The 25804-nt window shown below is 38.4% G+C and overlaps 1 protein-coding gene across 13 annotated transcripts in view; it reads left to right on the forward strand.

The window, feature by feature from the left end:
• BTRC (beta-transducin repeat containing E3 ubiquitin protein ligase) overlaps positions 1–25804 on the forward strand; it is a 121281-nt gene that overhangs the window by 10347 nt on the left and 85130 nt on the right. For 4 of the 13 annotated variants that reach the window (XR_015290321.1, XM_086901443.1, XM_086901444.1 and 1 more), the window contains exon 2: positions 17232–17339. The exons of 3 other annotated variants lie outside the window; for them this stretch is intronic. Coding sequence is in view for 9 of the 10 variants with exons in the window: in XM_086901443.1 (XP_086757569.1) it covers positions 17232–17339 (108 nt within the window). In the remaining variant the exon portion in view is untranslated. Of the gene's footprint in view, positions 1–2415; positions 2502–6474; positions 6544–17231; positions 17340–23077; positions 23145–25804 lie in introns of all 13 variants that reach the window. 6 more of the 13 variants (XM_086901440.1, XM_086901441.1, XM_086901445.1 and 3 more) reach the window with 4 other exon arrangements.

Here is a 25804-nt window from a genome sequence, read left to right on the forward strand (position 1 = left end):
CCTTTACTTTCTTGGGAGGCTGGACATACTGTTTGTCTGTGTTTTAGCTTTGGTTTTTGATTTTTTGGCCAGCCATTTCTGCAACATTTTAGATTCATTCTGGTTAGAATTACAGATGGTTGTCCTGTGTGAGGATGCTACCAGGGGCTGCTCTTTAGGTATCTTCAACTATTGCTCTTGCCCCTGCTTCCTTCTGGCATTGCAGTCCTCCAAGACAGCACATGATGCTTTGGTGTTTCTTGGTTGAAGGAGGAGTTTGCTCTAGTTAAGCAAAGCAAAGGAACACTTGCATCCTATGCCAGGAATTAAGAACTGTCATGGAGCTGAACTTGGTACAGGGTATTTACGTAAGGAAAAGAAATTTAATATATTTTGGTAAGTTTTTGAAGCAATTAGTTACAAATTCCAAATTACTTCTGATGGGTGAAAAGGTCCTGCATTGTAATGGTAGCAGAGTGCTTTGTGAGGGAAATGTATTTGGACAGAATGACCATTCCTGCAGAAAGGAAGTGATTTATTGAACAGGAAAATATTTGGCTAATGCTGGACCCTGCTCAGAAGACAAGAGCTCAGTAGCTAAGCAGAAAATCTGGGGGAGTGCTGGAGTGTGCTCTTCAAAGTGTTTCCTTCTCTTTAGAAAAAAAATGGTATTCCTTTTACAAATCTGTCTGCTTAATGTGTGAATGGCAGGTTTCCTTCCAGGATATTTGGCACAGACCTGTAACCCATCTCTCCTGCATGCTTTTTTGTCTGTTACCTAAGACTCAACAGGAGATTGGGAGGGTAAAAAGTTAATATTGTAGTTTCTTATGCTGATTATGGAAATTTTAGTTTTCCAAACTTAATTTGGTTTACCTTGGCTGTATTTTTTTAAAAAAAAACAGAACTTTCTTTTCCTGATGCTCTGAATGTCAGTGAAAAATTAGAATCCAAGTGAGCTCTATGACTTTTCTATGGACTTACAAAAAAGAGACACAATACTTGGAAGGCAGCAACTTCTTTTTGTTGATCTCTGGACAAGCTTCCAGCTTATACATAAATGCTTGCACTGTGAATGTTGGAATGTTGCTGTTCTTGTTGGATACTTACCTGGCACAAATTCAGAAACAAGCATGGGAAATGGCCTTCACCACAGATCTTGCAGTTCTGAAGAAGGCTGGATATAGTACTTGATTTTCATATTTAAAATGTTAAATCATTGGGAAATCAAGTGCGGGCACAAAGAGAATCTCCACACTGCTCGAGTAAGCATGTTTGTGGATCTTGCTGTTACTTTGTTCAGAGATTAATGGAGTGCTGTCACCATTTGGTTTTCAATACTGTAGCTTAGTATTCTTGTGAGCCCTAAAGAAGATATCCAGGTGTTTCATGTTACAGAGGTAGTTTACCTGGTTGCTGCTGCTCTTGCAGGATATAAAAAAACCTTGCATCTATTTATCTGTCAAGGAGTATAAATAGACACTCTCCAGTGGGAGTTGGTTTTGAGCAGATCTCAGTTGACGAACTCAGGCAGATTCATTAAAGAACTGGAGTAGCCATGTTCACCACGTGCGGTGAACTCATTAAGTTCACAGGCAGTCAGAGCCTACTGTTCAAGAGTGCTGTGTCCTTCTGAAGGAGTTTGTATCAAACTGTGAGACCTGACAGTCAGCTGACTTAGTGTTTGTTCATTCTTTCTACAAAATCTCACAAAGGACACACTTAAATACTGGCAACTTAAGCTTTTAGGATCAGATAGCTCATGGGTTTTTCTCCTAATAACAATGAAATATTTTGAAATCATGTTTGGTTTTGTTGAGCTGTGGTCCACAGATCTAACTGTGCCTTATTTTGAGTATTGCTTTGGGCAGTAGAGTCAGGGATCTGTTTGGGCCATGAAGTTGTATATTCTGTAATAGGAATTCAGTTTATTGCTGTAATGGATGCAAACTCATTACAAGTTCTAGGCCACAGGGGATACTTTCCTTTGCTGTGGAAGTCATCTCAGCCGGACAATCTTCAGTGCAACTGGCCATGCCCTTCCATGTCAGTGACTGACAGATCTAATTCTGCTTTTATAGCCGAGAGCCTGTTAGTTAATGGAGTCGTGAATATTGTTACTCAGAGGCAACCTTCAGAGTATTAAAATGCATGATTCCTGTTCTTCACTTGATATTTATCAAACAAGGTGTTGTATCTAATGAATTCAATGCTATTGTAAAATAAGTACTGTGTGTAGATCATGACTTAAAAGAAATGGCAATATAAGTAGCTTCATTATTGCTTTGCAGTGATGGAGAGAGATGGGTTTAGTTTGCTTGTTTAAGTCCTGTGTGATGGAAACCCAGAGTGAATGTCTTCTCTGAGGGAACAGCAAGCATTATGGGTGATATGATCAGATTAATAAGATCCTTAGTACATATATATTTCATACAGGTCTCAACTTTTTTCCCCCCCTCATTTCTTCTTACATGGAAGCAGATGAAATGCAGAAGCAGCAGTACTGCCTTGGAAGTACCATAGTAGGTTTCCTTTTATAATTATCATTCTTGACATATTTATCCTTTCTTATGGAAGTGAAGATGCAGATATTTAAGAACCCTTCTTGCACAAAAAAGCTCAATTTCCGCTCAGTACTTAATTAGCACTTGTTTATGACACAGCATCTGATTTGATTTTCGAAACAAATTGCACAGTAAAGAGGCTGATATTTAAACTGTATAGTAACCACAGCTCCAGCTGTGACTCAAATCTTGTAAGCCTTCAGGGGTTGTGTTTAGGCTTAGAAAATAGGAACTCAGGCCTGTAATTAAATGTCCTCTGAAAATCAGTCTTGGTAGAGAAGTGGAGAGGGTACCACTGAATTTTAAATTACTGACTTGTTCTCAAGAATCATTCTGTTGTTCTGGACCTTGCTAGAGACTGCAGAAATCAAATGGTTTAAAAATGGAAGAGTAGATTACTAAAGGGAAAAAAGGCAGGGGTTGCAGACAAAGAAATGAGCAAAGTAAGCTATTTTGGCTCCCCAGTTTATAGACATATGCAATATATTTAATTTTAATATATGGCTAATGTATAGATAACATATTCTGTGGACACCAGAAAGACTAGAGAGAGAGTAAGGACTTCATATGCAGTAAAATTGCATTTTAGAACTGTGAGTAAGGTGCTGATGGTTGTGGAATAAGCCATTTGTAGTAATGTAAGGCTCATTTTTAAGGCAAGGCCTCAATAATAAATATCAATGTCTTGGAAAAGGAAGTAGACTAGGTTAAATTACAAATTAGTCCCTCACCTAAACCAAAACATGAAATATTCACGAAATAGCATGATAGAAATTAGTAGTTAGAGTGCTTTTAGAGTTACTTTTTGAGGAAAGCAATCACTGTCAATGCTATTGAAAAAGAGCAAAATTCCCCTAGCAGCCTGACTTCTAGTCAAGGAAAATGCTGGAGCAGATGCTAAGAGAAAATACTGTGTTTATGAATGGTATTGAACCATGAGCATAAACGATGTGTGCTCATGAAAATACAAAAATGAGTAGGTCTTGCTGGGCAATTAATTGTATTGCTGGTGGAATTGCTTTGAATGGATCATAATCATGGAAGATTTTAGTGTTGATTTATAAATTAATACAGCTTTCAAACAGGACAGTTTTCTGGGCCCCACTTCTTTTTAAGGCTGAGGGTAAGAGGGGCAATTTTATTTTTTTTAATTGTCAGTCTTACAGTCCTGTCTGCTGTCATTGGGATACTGCAATTCAGAATATTTTAACCAGATGTATTATTTTAATTGCCTCTTTCTGCTGAAGGATGCATTCCTAGGGGTCATTTACAGTGTGCCTTATAGAACCACAGAAATTCAGAATTTAGGAAATTGGCTAAACTTTTACAACCAATCATCACTCTGATAAATTTTAATTAAATTATACTTTTCTATTGTACTTATTTTGATGTAAATGGGGGCTCACTTGTGCATATCTCACTTTAATGGCATAAGTGGCAGTATGTGGGTAATGACACACATACCTTATAGTGGTAAAATTCGCTTCTCTTCTATGCAGTCTGTCATTTCTTCTTAGATGAGAGTAGGTTTATCAAATGCAGAGGAGACGTAGCTCATTGAGAGGATTTTGCAAATATTTGCAAGTATTGAGGGATGAATGATGGGTCTTAGTTTCTACTATTTTTATGTTTCACTTGTCAGCATTGAAAAATAAATTGAGTTTATGGTAGCTGCTAATCTGCTGAAACTCCTGATTGCTTTTATTACAATACTCAAACAACTTTACCTTCTAATCACAAAAAATTGTGTTGGTAAGCATTGTGTAAATAGAAATACAGTGTTATCTTTACTACTGAAAACACTTCTGCTGAAGAGTAATCCTGTTACTGGTAACAGATCTGTTAATACAGTTACATATTTGCAGGACCGGGGTCTTCAAATGAAATGGTTCAAGTCAGTGTCTTAAATCAATTATTCAGACTGCTCTGGACTGATGGGTTAGCAAATGTTAAGAAGCCTGCTGGTCTGAATAGCTTGACTGTTATCCTTTAATTTGTAGGTTAGGTGACAGAAAGAAATGAAGTAATTTTTCACAATTTGTTGTGAATGCAATTTGTTTCTATCATCACAACAATTTGTTCTGTGAACTTGGGCACATCTGAGAGTGGTATTCAGGTCTCTCTTCTTCTGAAACCAATTTCAAGTGATTGTTATTTCTGCTAGTTTATGAGGGCTCTTATTTTTATTTCCTGAATAGATACATACTGGGCTGTGCTTCTTTGAAAAAGAAACTGAAGCACTTGAGCCAGAAGTAAAATGTGTATTTCTATATTGTTCTTGCTAGATATGCAGCACTTCATATAGTTTCTTCCATTTCCAAAGCACATGGAAATGTCAAGAGCTCCTCTTAGCAAACCTGTGAGGTGGGTTAAATGAGTGTTGTCCCCATTTTACAGTCGTAGAGAGACTAACCACCCATGATGTTAGTGCTGAAGGAAGGATCAGTTGGAGGATGATGCTTCTAGCTGTGTGAGAAGTCTCCTAAAACATGGTTTGTTAATGTGTTAAGCATTGCAAGTCCAAACACAGCAGGTGAATGCAGTAACCAGACATACTTGACTTTAATTTATCAGCACAATGGTGGTTATTAAAATTCATGTTCAACTGAGATCATTGGCTAGGACACCAGGGCATAATCTTACTACTACTTTGAAAGATTTAGGAGGATTTAAATTCAAACTGGAGAGAAGCAAAAATAACAAGTGCTCAAAGTATACTGTAAAATCCTGAGTGTGTACTTCTCTTTAGAGGCAAGATTTTAGTCTGTTCTAGTCCTTATTTTATTAATAATTTTATTTCTTTAATATATATTTAATATATATTATTTTTATATATTTATTATATGTATTATTATTTCTTTATTAAATGCCCACCATAGATGTGATAGTTTATCATTCAGCTGTAACACCTTTTTTCTCTCCAAGAAATTGTACTTTTTGTTGTTACGAGTACCGAAGTGGATGCAGTTTGTACAAACTAAAATGAGTAAGCTTCTTCCAGCCTTCCAGGAGGAATGGTAGGGGCACACATCTGATTTGGAGGGGAAGTACTGTAAGTTAAGAAAGGAATTGTGAAGTAGTTTCGGAGAGTAAGAGAAGTCTCTAGGCTTGCTGTTTGTGGATATTCTGTCTGGTCCTGTTGCTTAGATATGATTTTAATTTCTAAGTGTCTCCTTGTTTTGAGGGGGAGGGGGAACACTTGAATCCACTTGAATATGGAAGTATCTTTGAACTACAAATAAATGTCACGTTAGACAATGTTTTGGGGTTTGTTGCATGTTTTTTCCTAGCTGTAAGTTATGCTATATATGTTTTGTGCTTCTAGAGCAATTTGATGTCTTGCCTTTTCTTCAATCCAATAAAGCATAAAAACAGTAAATGAGGGGGGAGGTTATATTTGTCTGTTGATTTGAGGCATAATTTATGGCTGTGTGTAAGTACAGTAACCTGTTACCGTGGTATTAAGGCTGCACCTCTTCAGGAATTTTCTGTCATCTCTTCATGTTGTCCAGTGTCTGCTCTGACCATGTTGAGGATGGTAACTGTGAAAGCACTCATAGCTTGACTACTGCTGTTTTGACACCATTTGCTTTTTATGTAATGTCAAAAGCATTAATGACCATTAGTCTTTGCTATTGCACCCACCACAGAGGCTGTGCTTATCCAAGCACATTTTTGTGGAAATTAAAAATAAATACCTATATATACTGAACTGAAATGTAAAACTGAAAAACAGAAAAACGGTGACTTTATTAAAAAGTGTTCTTAAAGCAGCTGATATCAGAGCAGTAAACAAGAACTAATCTGGGGTCTAAATCTTCGTATGTGCCTTTAAAAAATCTGCATTGTTTAAAATGCTCCAGAATTTAGACTTAGGTTAGCTAGGTCCCAGTGTAAAAGGAGGTCTCTCTTTATGTCTATTCTCTCCTAGCCCCGAATACACATGCCAAAAGATGGATTTCAGCTTATATCTTCTGGATACCAAGCATGGCTAAAGCAGGTTGGACTGTATTATTGTTATTCATCTCATGTGAGGGACCGTGTTGGACACCTGTGCTTGTCTCATTAGTGAAGTACATAAATGAGGGTGTAATGAAGTTACAGTGCCATGTTAGCTGATACCCCTCATAGCCATCACTGTTTTGTGTTTATGCATGCTGTGTTTGTATAACATTTTCTCACCAGTCTGATGAATGTGCACTTCCTGTAAATAAAAGTTCAAAATGCAGTCACCTGGAAGCGAAGAGGGTCAGAGTCTGAAAACAAATCTACAACAACAGCTTGAATTACAGAATTAAAATGGGCCTTCAAACACAAAGCTGCATGGTGGTGGTGCTGGTAATAATGGGGAGGCCACTGGGTTAAAACTCAAGAGGATTGCATCTAGCATCTAATTCAAATCTGCCTGGGTGAATCAAGTATGGACACTTACTCACATCACATAACAATTGTGCAGTTTGACATAGTCTGACACTGTGGGGAGTCCCCACTCGGAAGTGGCCTAGTGCTATATTACTCTGGCTATTATTAAAGGCCAGGCTTTAGATGTCTCAGCAGCCTGCCTCTAGCAATTGCTGTCAGCTTTTCACTTTTGTGAGTGAAAAATCCCCCTTCAGAAAAAATCGCTTAATTTACAAATGGCCTGTACAGATCTCTTCTCTGATGAACATACATATATGATGAGTCCTGTGTCCTTGAGAATACATGACTTAAAGTTGCTGTTTCTGTAGAAAGCCAGAATGTGTTGTTATGGCAACAAAAACTGGAAATATGAAAACAGCACAGATAAGCTGCATCCCGTTGTCATGGCAACTGCAGTTGTGAAATGACAAAACATGGTGATGAAGGGATCTTCAAGGTGGTGCCGTGAGCCCAACATAAACAAAGAGCCAAGTCACTTGAGCAGAGTGTGAGAATGAAAAGCTGCATCAGCAAATCCCCTTAAAATATGAGAGTTTCATTGAAGGTGCTAACAGGATGGTTTGGATTGTCCCCTGTTGTGTCAGTATCTTATAAGCAGTAGTAACTTGCTTGTGCAAGCTGCCTACTGCTGTCAACTTATATTGACTTCTGTGAAACTGAGCAGAGCTTGAACATCTATTAGAAGATGGGCATCAAGTTTTAAATTATATATGCAAACCATTTCTTTGAATGAGTTCTTTGAATGATGTGCCACAAAGGTGAAGTGTGCTTTGGAGCTTCTTTCTGAGAGACTTTCTCTCTTGCTCTCCTCAAGTCCACTCTAGTGAAGGTCAGTTGGGACACTGAAGCTTATGTTTTCTTGATTTAAACTTTGCTGAGCCGGAGGCAAGGTGTCTCAGAGGAATCTAAACTCTGCAATTATTGTCTCACAGAGCTCAAGTTTGTTGACCTATGGGGCATGGCATCAGTTTCTGTTTCTTATGTGTGTTGGGAGAACAATAGGAAGAGAATTGTGTGGCTGTTCTGTTTTCCTTTTACTTCTGAGGCAAACAGACCAGTCGTATCTTGCCAGTGCTCTGATGCAGGTGGAATATATGTTTTTTGGACTGAAAAATACCAAGGGGTAAAAAAGCCTAAAATGCACAGTAAAATTTCTAAGGAGCCTTTACACAAAGCAACCTCAAATAATAAAAGAACTTGCACTTTTTGAAAAAATATATTTTTTGTAAGCATGCTTTCCCTTTGATTTTCAGTTTATTGATATTAGTTCTAATGTCTATCTCAATCTTCTTACTTCTTGATCCAAGGAAAAGTTATAAACCTGTGCTTGTCATCATCAGATACTGTCGTGGAAATAGCTTTGCTATTCCAATTTCGTGCTGTGATTTCACCACAGGAAGTGTAAGGGTAAGGCAGTTGATATAAAGGCTGGAAAGAGCTTTCATGGGAAGCAGAGAGGTTAATTTTTTTTGAGGTGAGTTTGATTTGGTATAGGAATCCTACAACCTGTAGGATTCCTTAAAACTATGTATTGAAAAGAAAGCCACTTTTGATGTATGTAAAAGCATAATCTATATATGCATCCAAATGGAATGGGGGCTGTTCATCAGGTTTATTCTCCTGTTGTCTGTATTTTTAACAGGATCCTAACTTAATGATTTTTTTTTTTTCTCAGCATGGCTGAGTATTGATCTGTTGCCTGACTTACACAGAATGTGAGAAGTATCCCAGTAACACACTGTATTAATGTGGACTAAAAGCAGTTTATATTACAGATGAGGTGGAGGAAGATGGAGTTCTGCAAGACTGGACACATACTATAAATATCCATAAAACCGACAATTTTATCTAAAACCAGTGCTGGCTGCATTTGCGTATTTTCAGCCTTTTTAAACTGGAGGTAATAGTTGAACATTACCTAAGCATGGGTTGCCCACACTGATGCCATTATCCTCTGCCCTTTAATGTCAGGTTTATATATTTAATGTTGCTGTGCTGCAGTGGAGAGTTGTATTGCGTACTTATGTGGGCTAGAGGAAATACAATACCTATGGCCAGAAATACATGTTGCCTTAAGACTGGCATTTTAAGTAACCTGCATTGTTCTCTTTACTCTAGCTCTTTCCTGTTTAGGTGTTTGTCTTTTTGTAGAAGATACAGGTGGTTTATTCAGCGTTGATCTTCATTTAAGCTTTTGACTTGATAGCAGTCTGTAACATCCCATCACCTAGATGCTGACCCTTTGGAGACAAGCCACAATTGACTCTCTGAAGGGGAAAAGGGGGAAATATTTGTGTATAAATACAGTCAACAGACATGACATTTTAATTCCTCTATTATATGGACACTTTGAATAATTTAAGCCAAACTATGAAACTGGGCAAGTTAAGCTAATTAGGTAAAGCACTTACAAAACATTATTTTGATTGCATAAACAGGGAAGTAAAAGTATCATTTCAGGTGACTTCTGAAACATGGTAATTCAGAGTTAAAGCTAATGCCTCCCTTTTTCATAGCATTGTGAGCAAGTATGGATCACGTAGGATATGTAATGTAATGCAATGCACTCATCTGAGCCTTTCTGCCTCCCACTGTCTTTTTGTAGTAGAATTTTTAAAGCCAAGTTATAAACCTGTAAATGTGTTTTATGCTGGAAATTCTTGGTGATACCTTAACTAGATTGGTACCAGCAAAGGCCAATATAATCAAAACAAGGCACTTCAGATATTAATGGTCTGCACTTCAGTCAAGTCAGCTGGAAAAGAGAATGTAAAAACCAGGACTGTGGTAAAACCAGGATTCTTCTGCTAGAATTGCACTTTGCTGAGAGAAAAATTAAATTATTCTGGATATATTTTGGTTTTGTAATTTTGTCATTTGGCATCTTTTCCTTAATTTCTAAGACATCTATTTTCAGTGGATCCATATGCTTTTTAAAATGCAGATACTAACTCCTTGGGTGGAAAGTTGAAATAAGATTTCTTCCTGCAGTTCATTTATTAATACTTGGCAGTCATATGGTACATTATGTCCTCAAAGCACTATGCAGGCATATCAGTTATCCTTGAAACACTTTTGTGTGGTAGGTGCATAACAATAACTCTGAGAGATTTTATGGAATTAAATAAAGCTAGAGATGAGGGAAAAATCTAATGAAACTTCCGTTTCATCTCTCCAGCAGTGTAGAGACATGTATTTTTTCTCTGCAGTTTGTGTCATGAAAATAGAGAGAAGTTCTAGAAATGTTCCAAGATGAAGAGGTTTCAACACATTCCTTAGGATGCTGTTTTACTCTGCCCAAACTCATGGGGAATTGTTTGGAATTGATCAGGCTTTAGACACAGAATTATAGAATCATTAAGTTTGGAAGGTACTTCTAAGATCACCAGACACAATGGAGCTTAGTAGCAGCTGGGGTTTTCTTGCTTACCAAAGAGCCAAGTGTATTTGGTCTTGTAAGATCTCAATTTTAAGCTTTCATGTAGTTTCATGCTTTAGACCTTGGTGAGATTGCTCTTAGTAAGTTTGGTGTTTAAAGAAGCACACACAGGTCTCTGCAAGTTTTTCTCCTTAAAGAAGGGTATGGCACCTAAATCTTAAAGCTCTGCAGCTGCACTGGTTTAGATGTATCAGCTTCATGCATTAAAGAGCTATAATTATGAAAACATTAGTATTGTCAAGTTCAGATGTGATCCATACAAACAAGTTTGCTCAAGCACTTGGCAAATGAAGATCTTGTACACCTTATAGATGGAAGTTGGCCCCTTGTTGGGACATATAATTTCTGTTGACTTGAAATCACAGAGGTTGAACTCCAGTAACCACTCCTTGGGGAAAACATTTCTTCATAAACATTTACCTAAAAACTGGGATTTGATCCTCCCAGATCCCACTCAGGTAAGTTATTATTTGGATAATCTGAATACGTAAATCCTTTCCCATGTGTCTTATCTTTGATATTTAAAAGTAGTTTGTGAACTAGAATATCTTGTAAAAAGTTACTGTTAGCTAGGGAGTTACCAGAAGATTAGAGAAGAGTTTGCATAATACGTACGTTAAGGAAAATTTACTGAGCAATTACACACAAAGTGGGTGGCTGAAGGAAAAAGAACCCTTACAGCAGTTGGAGCTCTGTGTGCACAGCAAAGCTGGCAGAATGTAGTAACACCCTGAGGGTGAAGGGGAAAACTGCTGCACTGAAGTCAATGATCTGTACCAGGGTAAGAAGTCCAGTATTACCTATGTTTGGAATCTAGAAAGACTGTTATAATTGGATCCTAGTAGCATGTTTCAGCCTCTGGTTTGTGAGACCTAACTGTTTGGATGTCAGACCCTGGTTGTCCCAGAAACATATGCTCAGCTTTCCCAAAGTCAGATGTTGGTTTGCTTGATTTGCAGTTTGTGAAAAATGGTCCAAGGGTCTGTAATGAGATTGCTCAGCTTTTGTTGTGGCAAAACAGGAGCACAAACCACTTTGAATCATCCCCATAGATGCTTGTGGAAATGTGACCAAGGTGTCTGAGTGTAATAGAAGGTGAGGAACTGTGCAAAGCACTGGTTGTGACAAGTACTGTGTCTGGCCTTTCATGATTCTGGTGCAATATGTGTGGCTAGAAGAGCTGATGTGGTGGGCTGGCTGAGCTCTGCTAGATCCTTCTCATGGTCACACTCCAAGGATTACTACAGTTGCCTCTTTATTTATCTAAATTATTTTCTTACTGTGGAAAGGCTTTCAAGAAAAGCCACCAGTGACAAAGTCAGAGTTATCTGGTTCTAAGTGTGGAAAACTGGTCTGGGATGCAAGGAGGTGCACATTTTAACTGTGTGGTTTTGACTCTTGTTTCTTTGTCTTAATTAAGACTTACAGCTTTTAATGTTTTTTCTTATTTTCAAATGAAAACAGGCAAAAAACTTTCTCCAAAAGTTATGAAAGTATTAATTTGCTCTGAGACATGCTAGTCTCCTTGGTAAGTTCATAATTGGGCAGAATTTTTTTAAAAATGCATATTCTTGTCTCTCAGGTATATAACTACTTCATAACTGGTAAATCTGTATTCATATGTTAGAGTTTTTAAAGGCATATTATTTACACAATTCACTTGAATGGCTCCTTTGAAAGCTGTGTGGCTCTCTCATGTAATTACGTATTTAGTATGCCTTGAATCCATTGTTGGGATAGGGGAAACGAAAAAAAATTAAGCCCCAGAAAATCTACTAAAATAAATAATAAAAGAATATTCTCATTCTGTTTTGGCAGCTTTTTTAGAAGTTGTATTTTATACTTTTTTCAGATAAAAAGAACTACCAAAGCTAAAAAATGAAATATGTATGGCATTTTTTTAATTATGGAAGCATACAAAATGCATTGGGAGTATTTTTTTAATACTTGTATATATAATCAGAAAACATCTCTCAGAACAGCAGAGGGAAAAATAAGAGATACCTTTTAATTTTTACATGTATGTGAGAGGTTAAAAGAATGAAAAGTGAACCAGAGAAAGGATTCAAAATAATTTTTTGTCAGAAGTAAATTTCTGGAATTGTTATTAAGTTTTGTGAGACCAACATTTGTAATGTAAATAGCAGATGCCTTATCTGATATGTTTCATGCAATGTGTTGCATTCTGTGGTGACAGGAATAGTGCAGACTGAACACAATGTGAAAGTGATGTATGTTATATTTTTGGCATTGGCTTAGTTAAGTATGTGGCCAAAAAAAGTATAAGAGGAACTGAGTGAGATGGAAAGGTATTGAGGTTTGTTCTCCCATTTTTTGTAGTGCAATTAAAAATAATTCTGAATATTAGGAATTCCAGTAAGATCTGAGCATGTGTTTGATAAAGGATTAAAATTCCTTAGACACATTTCCTGAGAATTAGGTTTTATAGAGCATGCAGGAAACAGTAGTGTGAAAGAGACTTTCAATGAAAATTGTTCTTGCCAGCCATCCTGTATATGCTTTCTGAAGTGGTGATCTGTCTCCTCATACAGAGCTCACATCTGGTTTACATACTTTTAATAACTTTTAATACCCTTCAGAGCATCCCTTATTTTTTGTCTGCTTCAGTTTGGGTGGTGGAATTTCTAGGACTTCTTTTCCCCTCATGTCTTGTTTTTTGTAAGAGTTAGAAATTGTTACTAGTTTATCTTTAGAGTTCACCTGCATAAGGCACTGGATGCTGTACTAGAGGAAGAATAATTCTGAACTGGGGAAGGACTGAAATAGATGTGGTTAGCATCTGAAATTAATCTTATGTACAGTACACCAAACATCAGCCCTTGGGGAGATAATTTGGTTTCCTCTTTGGCTTTGTCACCAATTTGTGCAGATGTACAAAAGTATGTTAGGCTGCCTGTAAATCAAAGGTTTTTTAAGTGCACAGGTTATCATAAAGTTCAGTACAGAGTTCGTATAGGGGTAGTAGGTAATACCTCACTATTTTAAAATGTGCCGCAGTTAGAGACAGTCATTGTATACTACTGTCTAATTAATTTCTCTGAAGTGATTACAAAGAAAATATCCTTCAACTATTGTTTGATTTTCTTTTGGTCATTCTTGTTTTACAGTGAGCTCAGTATAGTCAGTTTATGCTTTCATACCTGTGCACTATAGTTGTGCACTGTAGTAGTCCAAGAACTTTTTTTTCCTCATGTAGAGCCACTTAGTTTTACAGGACAAGGTGATATATTTCTGACCTGTAACACAATTTACTAAAACTGTGTTAGTTACCACTAGTATATTGTATTTGCTGAAGGACTAGAAGAGAACAAATTTGATAAGAAAAACCCAGTCTGAAATGATATAATCTTGTAATGCAGTAACAAATAAAGTAAATAACCAATTTTTAGCACTGGCAAAAATTTAGCCATTGAGTGTGTATTGAAATTTGTCTTTAGGACATCCAATAATTGGAAGAGAGGGTAGACTATTAGAGGCAGAACATCTGATGTAGTCAAAAAATGTTCTTGCAATATAATTACAAGAATAATTGAATAGGTTAAAATACATCTTCCCTTCAGCTCATGGTTACTGTCCACTCAGCTCAGGCAGTGCCTGTGAATCTTTCTAGCCTATTTTAATTCAAAGTAAGGCAAACCCATTTTAATCACCAGTGGAGCAGCTGGAACCAGCCTCTGTCAGAAGGAGGATGCTGGTCTCGTTTGAAACTGTACTCCCTGTATTTATTTAGTGGGAAAATACATTTCAGAGTTCAGGGAGTAGGATTTTAAAATCAATTGGAAAAAGAAATTGGGTTTTTCATCAAATAATTCCCTATTTTATGCCATTTGATGTGTATTAAAGATGCTTAGCTTTTCTAAATAAACAGCTTTGCATCTCTGGGTCTGAAAGTTGCACAGACATCTGAAGTATTAATGCAGCTGGGTGTTAGGAAAGTAAAGAGATTGCTGCATCCCAGCCCAGTACTTAGCAAGCAATACCAGCATTCCCATTTGGCTCTAGTCCATGCACTGTGCCTCTATCTTTGTTTTGATGAATCGATGTAGATTGACTTCAGTTCAGGAGAGGATTTTGTCAGTCAGCTTTCAAGTCATGAACATTGAGGCCAGTCCCTAGTTTGTGGAGCTGACAGTACAAAAGTGAGTGTTTGACACGTGGCTTGCTCAGTGCATGGGGATAGAAGCTGTTGAGATTTTTCAGAGATCAGCCTCTAAATGAAGTTGTTCTGTTGGGTCACTCATCTGATTTACACACAAGCTGTTTCTATTGAAGCACCTGGGGCCTTTTGTTCAGGCTTGTGAATAAGCCTCTTTCAGTCACCAACAGTAATTTAGTGTCACTGCTTCCTTCAATAGGTAAAAGGCAAGTACGGGAATGACATTTCCTTCCACACTGTGCAACTTCACGCTTATATTTTTAGAGAGGTAACAGAACTGTATCACTAATGTGGATTTTGTTATATACTGGAGCAGATTCAGAAATCATCTAAGGTAGTGGTAGTTTTTTACTTTGTACTTCCTAATTCTGGAACAATACTAAGTGGCAGGAGTGCATGGGTGAGGAATGATATCCTCTGTTGGACAGAGAGCTCTGCAGAATAGCCGTTCAATGTTTTCCTTTGTTATTGTGGCAATTTTGGAGGAAGACATTTCATTGCCTTGTAAATTCCCTGGCACAATAGAGTGCCCTACCTGCAGATTGTGATGACTCTGACTTGAGCTGTAATCTCATATAAACCTTGAGTCAACTTAAGCTTGCCTTTCCACTGACAAAATGCTCCACATTTTTCCTGCCTCTGTACCATTCCATGCTTAAGTCAGTAAAAATATTTAAAGTAACTTCTTTGATTTATTTGTCAGTCTAAATGGCAGTCAGTTCTTTGAATTCATTATCACAGCATGAAAACTTGAGCCAGCCCAAGGGATGGGAAAGCTTGAGAAGATGGAATAAATGATAGCTGCAAGTCTTGGGTAACTCTGTAGGGGAAAAAAAAAAAATCATCCCGTATTTATTTTGTATTATGTTATGAATCCTGGGATGGTTAATGGTAAGCAGTTGATGCTTACCTAGTGAATTTTCTCTGCATCATCAGAGGCACCATGTAGTGAATCTCCTGTTACTGTGACGTTCTTGGAGAATAATAAACAACTTCGATTTAAATAAATAAAACTGGTGAAATGCTTAAACATGGATGGTCCATTTCATGTATGGGGTTTTTTTAAAGTTATTGTCACAACAGCTTTCAGTAGCTGTAGTGATGCATATTACATTGCAAAGAAAAGACTGCTGGCATTTGGAAGGTTTTTTATATGTGGGAGTGTTTGGGAGGTTAGAACGGTGAACAGGGAAGTATGGCTCACTTTGGTAGCTTGTTACAATACTATGGCTGTAATTTTTTTGGCTTCAGGAGGGGCATTACATACAAGTTCATGTGATATGTATTACTACAATTATTTGTACTCAAATTCTTGAGTTTCAGTACCTTTATAAAGGGGGAATTGGTTGTTTGTTTTTTTTAATGAAAATGCAGCAGTGAATGTGTTTTAAGGTATCATAAACTTCTATTGAGAACATTTCTATAGGTTATATTATCCAGCAGTCTTTAAATACTAATTCGGGAACAGCAGTGTAAATTGCAACAAAGTACAGCAAAGAATGTGGTGACAGACGCGGTTAATCTCTGTGTCTGTCTGCACAGGACCAGATTATGGATGTTGGTGATCACCTTTCTGCTCATTCAGAGATGGGTTCTGTTGCTCTTACATACTCATTTAGTGCAAGATTGTGCAAGGTTTTCTAGCCCTCTAAAGAGCAGGAAGAAATGGTGGCTCAGAAGGCAGCTGTCATTTCATACCCATTCCAGCTGCCCTTTCCACTCAAATTTCCTCCCATCCCCTCCCCCGCTATTAAAAAAAAAAAAAAAAAAAAAAAAAGCAGGAGCATAATTGCAGAAAAAAGAAGAGTATGAGGATTTAAAATCTCTAGCAGCTAATCTATCACATCCTTCAGTTTTCATGGCTATCTGCCAATTTAAAATACACTTGTTTTTTCCGGCCTTGCCAGTAATTAGACAAATGCAGTAGTGCTTATGGCATCAAAAACTCTGTGACTGGTAAAAGCAATTGCTGTCATAATGCATCCCTAAATTTAATAGTAGTGGTGTAAAATGAATAAGCAGCTCTCTATTTCAAGGGGTAATGGCTTTAACTATCAAAATTACTAGTATTTTCTTTGATTGGCTGCTTTGGCTCCTTTTTTGTATTTCTGTTTGTAGGAACTGAATCTATTTATTATAACAATTGTATTTTATTTAAAAAACAAGGCAAGCAGAAATATGAAACTCTTATAAAGTGTCACCAACTTCCTATTCACCTTGGGTCATAGGTTTTTACTTTTATCCCACTTACAGACAAATCACAAACCTTTTCTTTCCCTGCAAGTATTACACTTAAAGTTGTCATTTACTTTTCTGCTTTCCTTGCAAAATTGCTCGCCTTGTGTTCTGCCTGGAGCATTGCTATGGATGGAGAAGAGGTCTGATTAATTGGAAGGAAACTTTTTGTTACTGGGAAAACTCAACACACTGTTGTGAAAAATAAATCAAAATTTACTTTCTGGATCCATAGTGCCTTTTTCTTGCTACTATGACATCTGTAAAGCTTCTCTCAAGGAAAAGATGCTTCAGCAGTTAGTGCTCTCTTAAAGGGCAGTTGTGTTGATGCCATTTGGCTAAGCCTTAAAAGTTCCTGTAATCTGTGCCATCCTGTCTCATACAGTCCCATCTCATAGTTGTCCTTTCTCTGCAGTGCTCTATGCCCAGATCTCTGTGGCTGGGCTGCTCCAGCCTGGCGGACAGCATGCCCTCGCTGCGATGCCTGTATAACCCAGGGACTGGCGCACTCCCAGCTTTCCAGGTACTTTCTGTCTCTCCCCACTCCTTTTCTCTCCATCTGTGTGCGTGTGCATCTCCTTTACTTGCCTGCTTGACCTCTATTTATTCTGGTTCATACTCTATGCCTCTCCTCTGTCATTCTGATCTCTAGTATTTTAACCCATCTTGTGTAGATTCAGGTCAGCTGGGGCATTTCCATTTACCTTGATATAGTTATTTCATCTAAATTGGCTTGATACCATCATCTTTTTCATTTGCTTTAAATTGTGTCAAAAAGATACCACTTAATTATATCTGGCAAACAGCATCCATCACACAGTCTCCAATCTGGCTATTCTGGCTATTTGCGATTCCTCTCCTGTCTAAATTTTTTGTCTGCAACGTAAAGGACTGAGAGGATAAGTTCATTGCCATGATGAGAATTGATGCCAGCAATTCTTTACTTCAGCTTTGTTACCAGGAGTCTGGACATTTTCACTACAGAAAATTATTGTTCAAGTAAGTTGTCAGTCAAAAGGCAAATAAAGGAAACCTTTTTCTTTTTTTTTTTCCTTTGATCTCTGAATTTGTTAGATTCAGGCTTTTCTCTGTCATGAGTCAGCTTTCTGGCAAACAAGTTTGTTCAGACCCTTTGTGTGACCAGTGAATCCTAAAAAATGGAGACGTTCTCCTATGGGAGAGTTAGACAAGTGCTGGGTGAGCATCAAGAAACCTAGACAAGGCTCTCAAGATCATTGCAAGCATTTTTGATGACGTGAATGTAACAGCAGAGACTGGTCCAGAGATGTTATATTCACATTGGAAACTCTGAGGTATTCTATGAAGTGCAGTGACTGAGGGACTGCAGGAGTATCTCTGTAAAGAGCGTGTTTATTTGAGCTTATGGTAGCATGAACATCTACTTCAAGGTTTATGCTGCTAGAATATGCTACTGGTGGCCTAACCTGTGGCAGAGAGTTTGATTTACCAGCATCTTTCAAAACCAGATAAAAAGAATAGGACAGAATATTTCTGAGATTTTCACATGTTTTTGGGTAAGTTGATTATGCACCTCTAAAGGAAGGTATGCAAAGATTATTTTAGGTTTTACTTCTTGCTCCCAGAGCCAGGCTAGTGCGGTGGAAATAATCCTCTTAGTCCCAGAGGAGGCTTAAGTGTCTTGCATCATTTTGCTGCAACTCTTTTGCTGACACAACAAGTAGCACTGATGGACTCTGGAAGGTGTCCTGCCAGGCCTCCTTTGCTGAACCAAGCTTTTAGTGGAGCTTTCCATGGGGGAGGGGGAAACACGACTTTTTATTAGTCTACAAGGACTCTAGAGACAGCAGGCAGAGTTTAGACTCCTAATCCTGATTTTCATAATTTAACTAAATCGGATGGGTCTAATTTTTGAGCTTCTGGCTGTTGAATAAATCTCAGATCTCTTTAAGCTTAGCAGTACATAAAAAGTAATTTATAAACTCAAATTGACGCTTCTCCCTTTCTATTTGATTTTTTTTGATTACTTAAAATAGGCATATATTACAAAGGGGAAGAGATATAAATTTATTTTAGCTTAAGATACCCTTGCTAATGACAGATATGAACAATAACTGTTTTGCTAGTGCAGTGCATTGATATTTGGTGTCAAACGAGCCAGCTGTACAACCATTCACTGTGTTGGGATACTGGTAGGACTGACATTTGCATTTTTGCATATTTTGAGAGACATTTCCATGTATATTTAGTGACTTTGGGTATTGGGAAAGTATGTCCTACGTGCCATCTGAAATGGTAGACTGGTACTCTTCACTGAACTCTGACTGCTGTGTTGAGGAACACATTTACTGCCAGTTGAGAGAGAAACCACATTGCCAGCAACAGCTTCTGCAGCACTGAGTCATCCACATTTCAGTCCATTTTTTTCAATGGGCTCTGATTGATCCTCATTAGCTTGCATGGTTTGAAAAAACTCCCCTCTGAGTCATGGCTTTCTGCATTTTCCAGTGCAGAAGGGAGTGGTTTGGAGCCTGCTTGAAGCAGTGATGCAGTATTTCATCATTCTTTGATGCCTTTTTTTTGGTATCAAATCTTTGGGAAAGCATTAAAGACTTTACTGTAGCCCAGTGAATTTTCTCATATTAAGTTACTTTCTTTTTTCCGTAGCAAGCTTGAAGTAACTGGAGAAGCATATCAATGTTCTTTGCTTGTGGCAAAAGAGAAGATGCCATCTGGAAGGCTACTTAGTCACTGCTGAATTTGTCTAGTTATTTACATGGCTGCCTTCAGATGCTCAGACAGAAATGTGAAAAGATGCTCTTTGTGAATAGCTCAGTTAAAGTCTTGCTGACTGCTCATGGGAAGCATTGGCAGGTAGTAAATGAAGAGATGATTCTGTTCATATGTCAGGTAACTTTGTTTTTCCTCTTTGTGTTTTTATTATTGGAGACGCTTAGGTGAAAACAGGGTTCCTCAGCCCAGGTTTTAGGCAGTTATCCTGCAGTAGGAAAGGCTTTAAGGCTGAACTCATGAATAGGGGAATAAGGAACTAGAAACAGTTCTTTTTTTATATCCTTTATCTCAAAGGGCTTTGCAACTGACAGTCTACTGTGTAACTGAATTTCGTAGCAATCATGGTTGAAGATGGCAGCAAATTGGAACATGAACTCCTATAAGGCACAGTGGGAAGTGGTCAAAGAGGATATTTTAACAAGAGAAAAAGGCCAGCCATTCCATTTGCAGTATTTTGATGCCAGATTTTACAGTATTATTCTGCAAAGCAACTGAAAGTGAGGTTGCATGCAGATTCTCCTAAAAAATAAATTATGCTGAATATACTTCTTTTTCGTAGAAACTTGTGCTTCATAAGTTTCCAGATGTGCCAACAGGTGTCTGTTTTCATGACATTTTCCATGTGAAGATAATTACTTTCCCTGTTCAAATATTTTTCCATGCATGCTCACAATGCTCTGTTTATGTTGTTTTTCATAGTTGCAGGCCTTTGAAAATTCAAATTTACATTTACACCCATCAAGTATGCCAAGGGAATGATTGTATTAATCATTTCAGGTCTGCAGAAGACCAACATATTTCCTTTAATTCAGTTCTGTAGGCTGCTGTATAAATGAGGAGGTTTGAAGAGGAATTTTAAAGGCTTGCCAAAGAGTTTATGTATCACCATAATCACAGAGAGCAGTCCACCTCTTCCTTTTTACCTAATTCACAGCCAACACAAATAACAGCTCCTGTTTAGATTGTGAACTTCTTGGGACAAGAGTCACACTTTTACTACCTTTGTCTGGAGCCTAGACACAGGTGCAGAAGAACAGAGTTGACTTGTCAGCTTTATTTTGCCAAATCTGGAACTTCTGTTTCTATAACAGGCTCTAGTAATCAAAGAGGAGGATTAACTTTTGTTGTAGAAGTAGCAGCATCTTGTTGAATATAGAAGTGTCTCTATAGAACGTCAGAAATTTGCATTTTGTTTTCCCTGAAGATCTTGGCCATAAAGAACTAGACATCAGGGTTTGTCAGGTAAAGGGGAAGATTTTCTACTTGGTTTTGCAGAAATGAGCGTGTGTGTGAGACTTCCTCGGTCTGGGCTAAATGCTCTGTCCTGGGGAGGAACGCATAGGTGTACTGTACTAGGCAAATTGAAGCAAAAGCAGTGCACTTGAGGCTGTGCTGTGTGGATGTGACCTCGATGGACTGAGATTACTTTAGCAGAAAGATGAAAATGCAATAGATGTTAAAGGGATGCAGTGATGGAAGTCTGTTGTCCCTGTGAGACAGACATGAACTTATTTTTCAAATTACTTTTACATTATTTTTTCGTGGTGTTTATATTCTTGTGTTAAAAAACGGAGTATTTGTTAAGAAGCGTTGTCTGTGTATTGGTGGAAGCAGTTGTGTCTGTAAATTTCCTTCAGCCCGTTCATGCACTTTTGTGTTAGAAGTTGACATTTTATTGCTGGAAATACAGTGTAAATGTGAGTAGTAGTACATAATTTCTGGTTATACAGGAGGTTAGAGCTAGAGTCTTGGAGTGGGCAAACTAGCTGCTCAGAAATGCATTTATGAGAAATACGTTTGAAGGAAATTGTTTGGCTTTGGAGCCAGTGTTTGCTGGTGTGCATAGTTCTGTCTCTAATTGGGAAAGATAGGGGGTGTCCAGTCATAGACTCCATCAGCATGGAGACACTAAGCCTGCTTTGTATTCACCCCTCTCGCTCTGCCAGTGGCTGTGTGAAAGCTGCCCTGGGGCTGTTTACAGTGCACCTCTAAAGCAGAATCCTAATTTTTGTGACTAATAGCCAAAGCATGTGGTTCCAGCACCCCCCTGGCTGGCAGTAGGCTCTGCCCTGGTAGTGAATGTAGTTAGGTGGCCCCCAACTGTTTACAAGACAGCAGAGGTGAGATCTTTGATTGACAAGTCAGAAATGCATTAGATCATTCCTCTGCCAGTCTCTGGTTCATGCTGTTAAAAATGTCAGCCTCTCCAAGTTTGAATGGCAGCCCGAGGGCCTCAGAAGCTTTTTGTTTTCTGAGATGGAAACACAAATTGGATGTGTGCCTGAGCGCTTCATCCTGGGCTGTAATTTCATCTTTTAGCTAAGAACCACAAGGTACATGAGCAAAGCACCCTGTAAACAATAATACTGGGGAAAAAAATAAACAAGGTCGTGTTTCTGGTACGTTGATCCACTGGTGTCCTGACCTCTATCACGTTGAACATCTCCACTCTGATTGCTGTTCCCTTTGGCATTACAATGAGAGGAGATAGACTGACACAGGAGGCTAAGATTTAAAGTTGCAGTGCTGTTGCACATTCCTTGTATTGGCTATGAAATATTGAACTGCCACAATGTGACACCTAGTTTTTTAAGCAAAGTTTCTTGTTGGAGGTGTTCAGCAGCAGTCTTTCCTGGTTTTCCTCATTTTACCACCTGGCAGGAGCAATTATAAAGGCATGAGAGACAGTACAAGAAAGAGCAGAAACAAAGCCAAATCACATAATTTTTGTGTTTGACTCCAGCTCCATTTGTAGCTCAGACTTTCGGGAGCTTCACTGTAGGAAGACCCATGATGGTTAGCCTGGCTTTAAATTTCTTTAAATAAAGTGCCCAGTGACTACAGAAGAGCTTTTTCTTAAACATATTTAGGATTTATCCCTCTTTAAATCTGGTGACCTTGTCTGGCTGGTACTGTGACCTGTGCAGAGGCTGACTGATGCTGTGGAGCCCACCAAACTCAGGGAGTTGCCAGGGTGTGCTGCACAATCTCAGCTCTCGGGTAGTAGCAACAGCAAGAGATATTTTCCTCCTTTCACGTGACAAAGAAATGAAAGGGGACTAGAAAGAAATCTTCTTTTGTGGATCAGTGGGATGGGTTTGGTTTTTTTTTTTGTAGCACATCACTAATTTCTAATTACACTGAGTAATTACATTTAGTAACAGAAATCGGCATTTGTTCTGCAGACACATTGATCTTCAAAAGTTCCATGTGCTTTTATTAGCTCTTTAATCTGAGTATCAAGAAATGTGACAGTATCTCTCACTGAGACAAAACACCCCAGTGTGTCCAACAGAATGATTAATTTAAAGTGCACCGTAGCTACAAGGCCTCCCCCTCCCTCAGCCTCGGTAGCGATGGTCCGGTTACCACTGACGTGCTTTTCCCGCTAAGGTGAGAGCAAGGTTTCTAGCACAGCAGCACAGGTTTGGCTGTTTGGTTTAAAAAATGAAACAAAACTCATCCGCGTTTTCCTTCCTCCCTCGTTAGGAGTCAGGAAGGTGTGTAAAGCCGTAGTGACAAACGGCATATGCAGCGCCGCGTTGGAGGCATACAGGTATCTTTAAAGCTAGCTCCGGTTCCTCAGGATTGCGAACATCTGCTTGGAGGTATTGTGGAGCTCCACAATGCACTAATTGAATTACTCTTTTCTGGAGTTGCAGGCTGCGCTAATTGAATTAGAAGGGGGCCGTGCGCGGTGCGGCGCGGGCGCGGGGCGGGGGCCGGGCCATGGCGCGGACTGTGCTGCGCTCCCCCGGCCGCGCCCGGAACTGCAGCCCCGGGGCTCCGCCGGCCGCCGCGGGCGTTTGCCGCTCGAATAACATATCAGCGCTCTTCGTGCTGCTCCGAATCCCTGTCCCTTTCTGTGGAGAAGGGAGGATCTGAGGGTACCCCGCTGCAGCCCTCTCGCACCAGTCACAGATGGTCCAGTGCTAGTCTCTGTAAATCGCTCAGTTAGCACTTTGGATTTGATGGTTCCACGGGCAGCGAGGGCTTCAGAGGGAGCCCGTGGCACAAGATCAAGTTGTACCTATTTGTGCACAACTGGCAAAGCGATAACACCAATAATTTTAATTTTAAAAGGCAAATATGGATTTTTACCACGAATTTGGAGAAGTCATGAAATACTTTCTTATCCAGCATCTAAATTTAAGGCAGTGTTAGAATTCAGTCACTCTTAGGAAATATGCAGAGATAGTTGTGAATAGTTCTGTATAAGGAGAAGAAAATAAAATGTTTCTTCTTTGAAATAAGGTAAACGCATGCAAAATTGCAGGGAATCAGCCCAAACACTCTCAGTAGAAATGTGATTGCTAAATCTTAAAATTCATAGCTTGAAGAAGTACTTTGCTACATTGTGTCAGGTGGGTTTTATCTTATTTCCTCTGCTTTCTGTTGGCTATTACTTATATAGACTATCTGAGTATTTTTATTCAGATATTCTCTTTCCTGTATTCTTTCTTCTACAGATAAGCAGATGACTCACTTGTCCATAAAAATCTCAACTATTTTCACTCAGTTTTATCTGTGTTTGGTAGACCATTCTCATAAACATAAACCATATAAGAGACAAGATGTATTTGTTTTGCTTCAATGGTTTCTTAAATTTTGTTACATTTGAAATAAAAATAATTTGCTAGAATACTCTACTAACTAAGTAAAATTAAACTCTCCTTGTGAAAATACATAGCCAATACTCTGTGATACGCATGATTCATTTTTATGATGTTTGTATACTTGCCCTGTGTCTGGTGATGTTAAACAGGGCTTCTAATTACCACTAAGAGTTAGAAAAATTGCTGCTAAACACAGAAATTTTAGGAATTTTCAGTTATGCTGAAAGTTATTTAATAATCAGCTGCCCCCCAAAATAAAATGCAAATTTTTTGTTAAATATATGAAACAGTTTTTTGTTGCTTTTTCACGAGAATTCCCAAAGAAGTTTATACTTCGGGAATTCTGTTTTTCTGATTTTATTTATATTTGTAATTGTTTCTCTCTAGCATTTTATTTATATATTTACATATATATATGTGTATCTGTAAGTATTAAAAAAATTAGGTTGTCAGTCTTCTTGATTCCCTTTCTAAGTAGTCAGACTGCTTCTAGTAGCCATTGTGAATGAAATATCCAAGTACCTCATTGATCATACCCAGAAATATATTTTGGGCTCATGTCTAGTTCTTAAATGACTATCAATATAATTTGATATTCCACCATTGTGGAATTTTCTAAATTGTGTCTGTATATAGCAAGATCAACCATCGCCTTTTGCTTACCTTCTACAAAAAAATCCCTGTGATTTATTCTCTCAAAACACAGCCATATATCCAGCAAACAAAGGAAGCAACTTTTCATTCAGCCAATAAAGCTGCATACACTTCTACTCTTTCAGGAATATACCTTGCTCTGCTATCACATCTTCAGAGTAATAAACTGTGCAGCACCCCTTTGATGTGGGTAATAACATTTGACCTTGCAAGACAGTACGTTCCCTTGTGCAAATGAAGACAAACTTAACACGTTGATGTTGTTGTGGTTGTTCTTTAAAAAAACCCCAAACACACACAGAATTGGTGTGTAGGATAATACACCTCTATCCAGTGCCTTCTTTGGGCAAAAGTCAGAAGTGAAGATGGTTGTGGTGAGATTGTCACCTTTAAAATAATGTGAGAGTGAATTTGGTGCTGCCTTAAGAGGCTGTAAATGGGAAAGAATCTATTCCATCCAGTGTATAGAGTGCTTTTAAAATCAATCTATTTCTAGAAACTAAATTGTCCTGGGACCAGCTCTTGATATAAAAATTCATAGAAACCTGTTTTTCCGAGTGTGGTAACTTCTTGCCATAGTGCTGTAGTGTTAGAATTCACATTGGCCAGGTTGTTCTGTAAATTAAACAGTGACAGCTTCCCTCGGGGGAACAGCCAATGTATTTATGATGATGTGCTGATTACACAAAATACACTGCAAGCAGAAAACAGCTGCAGAGAACAAACCTCTTAAAAGAATACAATTACAAATAGCACCCTCAGTATTTCTAGTGGTGAGAGCAAAATACAGCATGCTAATGCAGCCTTGTAGTCTGCTTGCAAAGAAGAAAAGGGATCTACAAAGAAGAGGCCGAAGTATGGTTGGATGCACACACAATGCCAATGTGGAGCAGCACATAATCCCCTCCTGAAGGTGAAGGGCAAGAACACACCTCAGCTTTTTAGC

This window comes from Cyanistes caeruleus, chromosome 8, assembly GCF_971803275.1.
Source record: "Cyanistes caeruleus chromosome 8, bCyaCae1.hap1.1, whole genome shotgun sequence".
NCBI lineage: Eukaryota > Metazoa > Chordata > Aves > Passeriformes > Paridae > Cyanistes > Cyanistes caeruleus.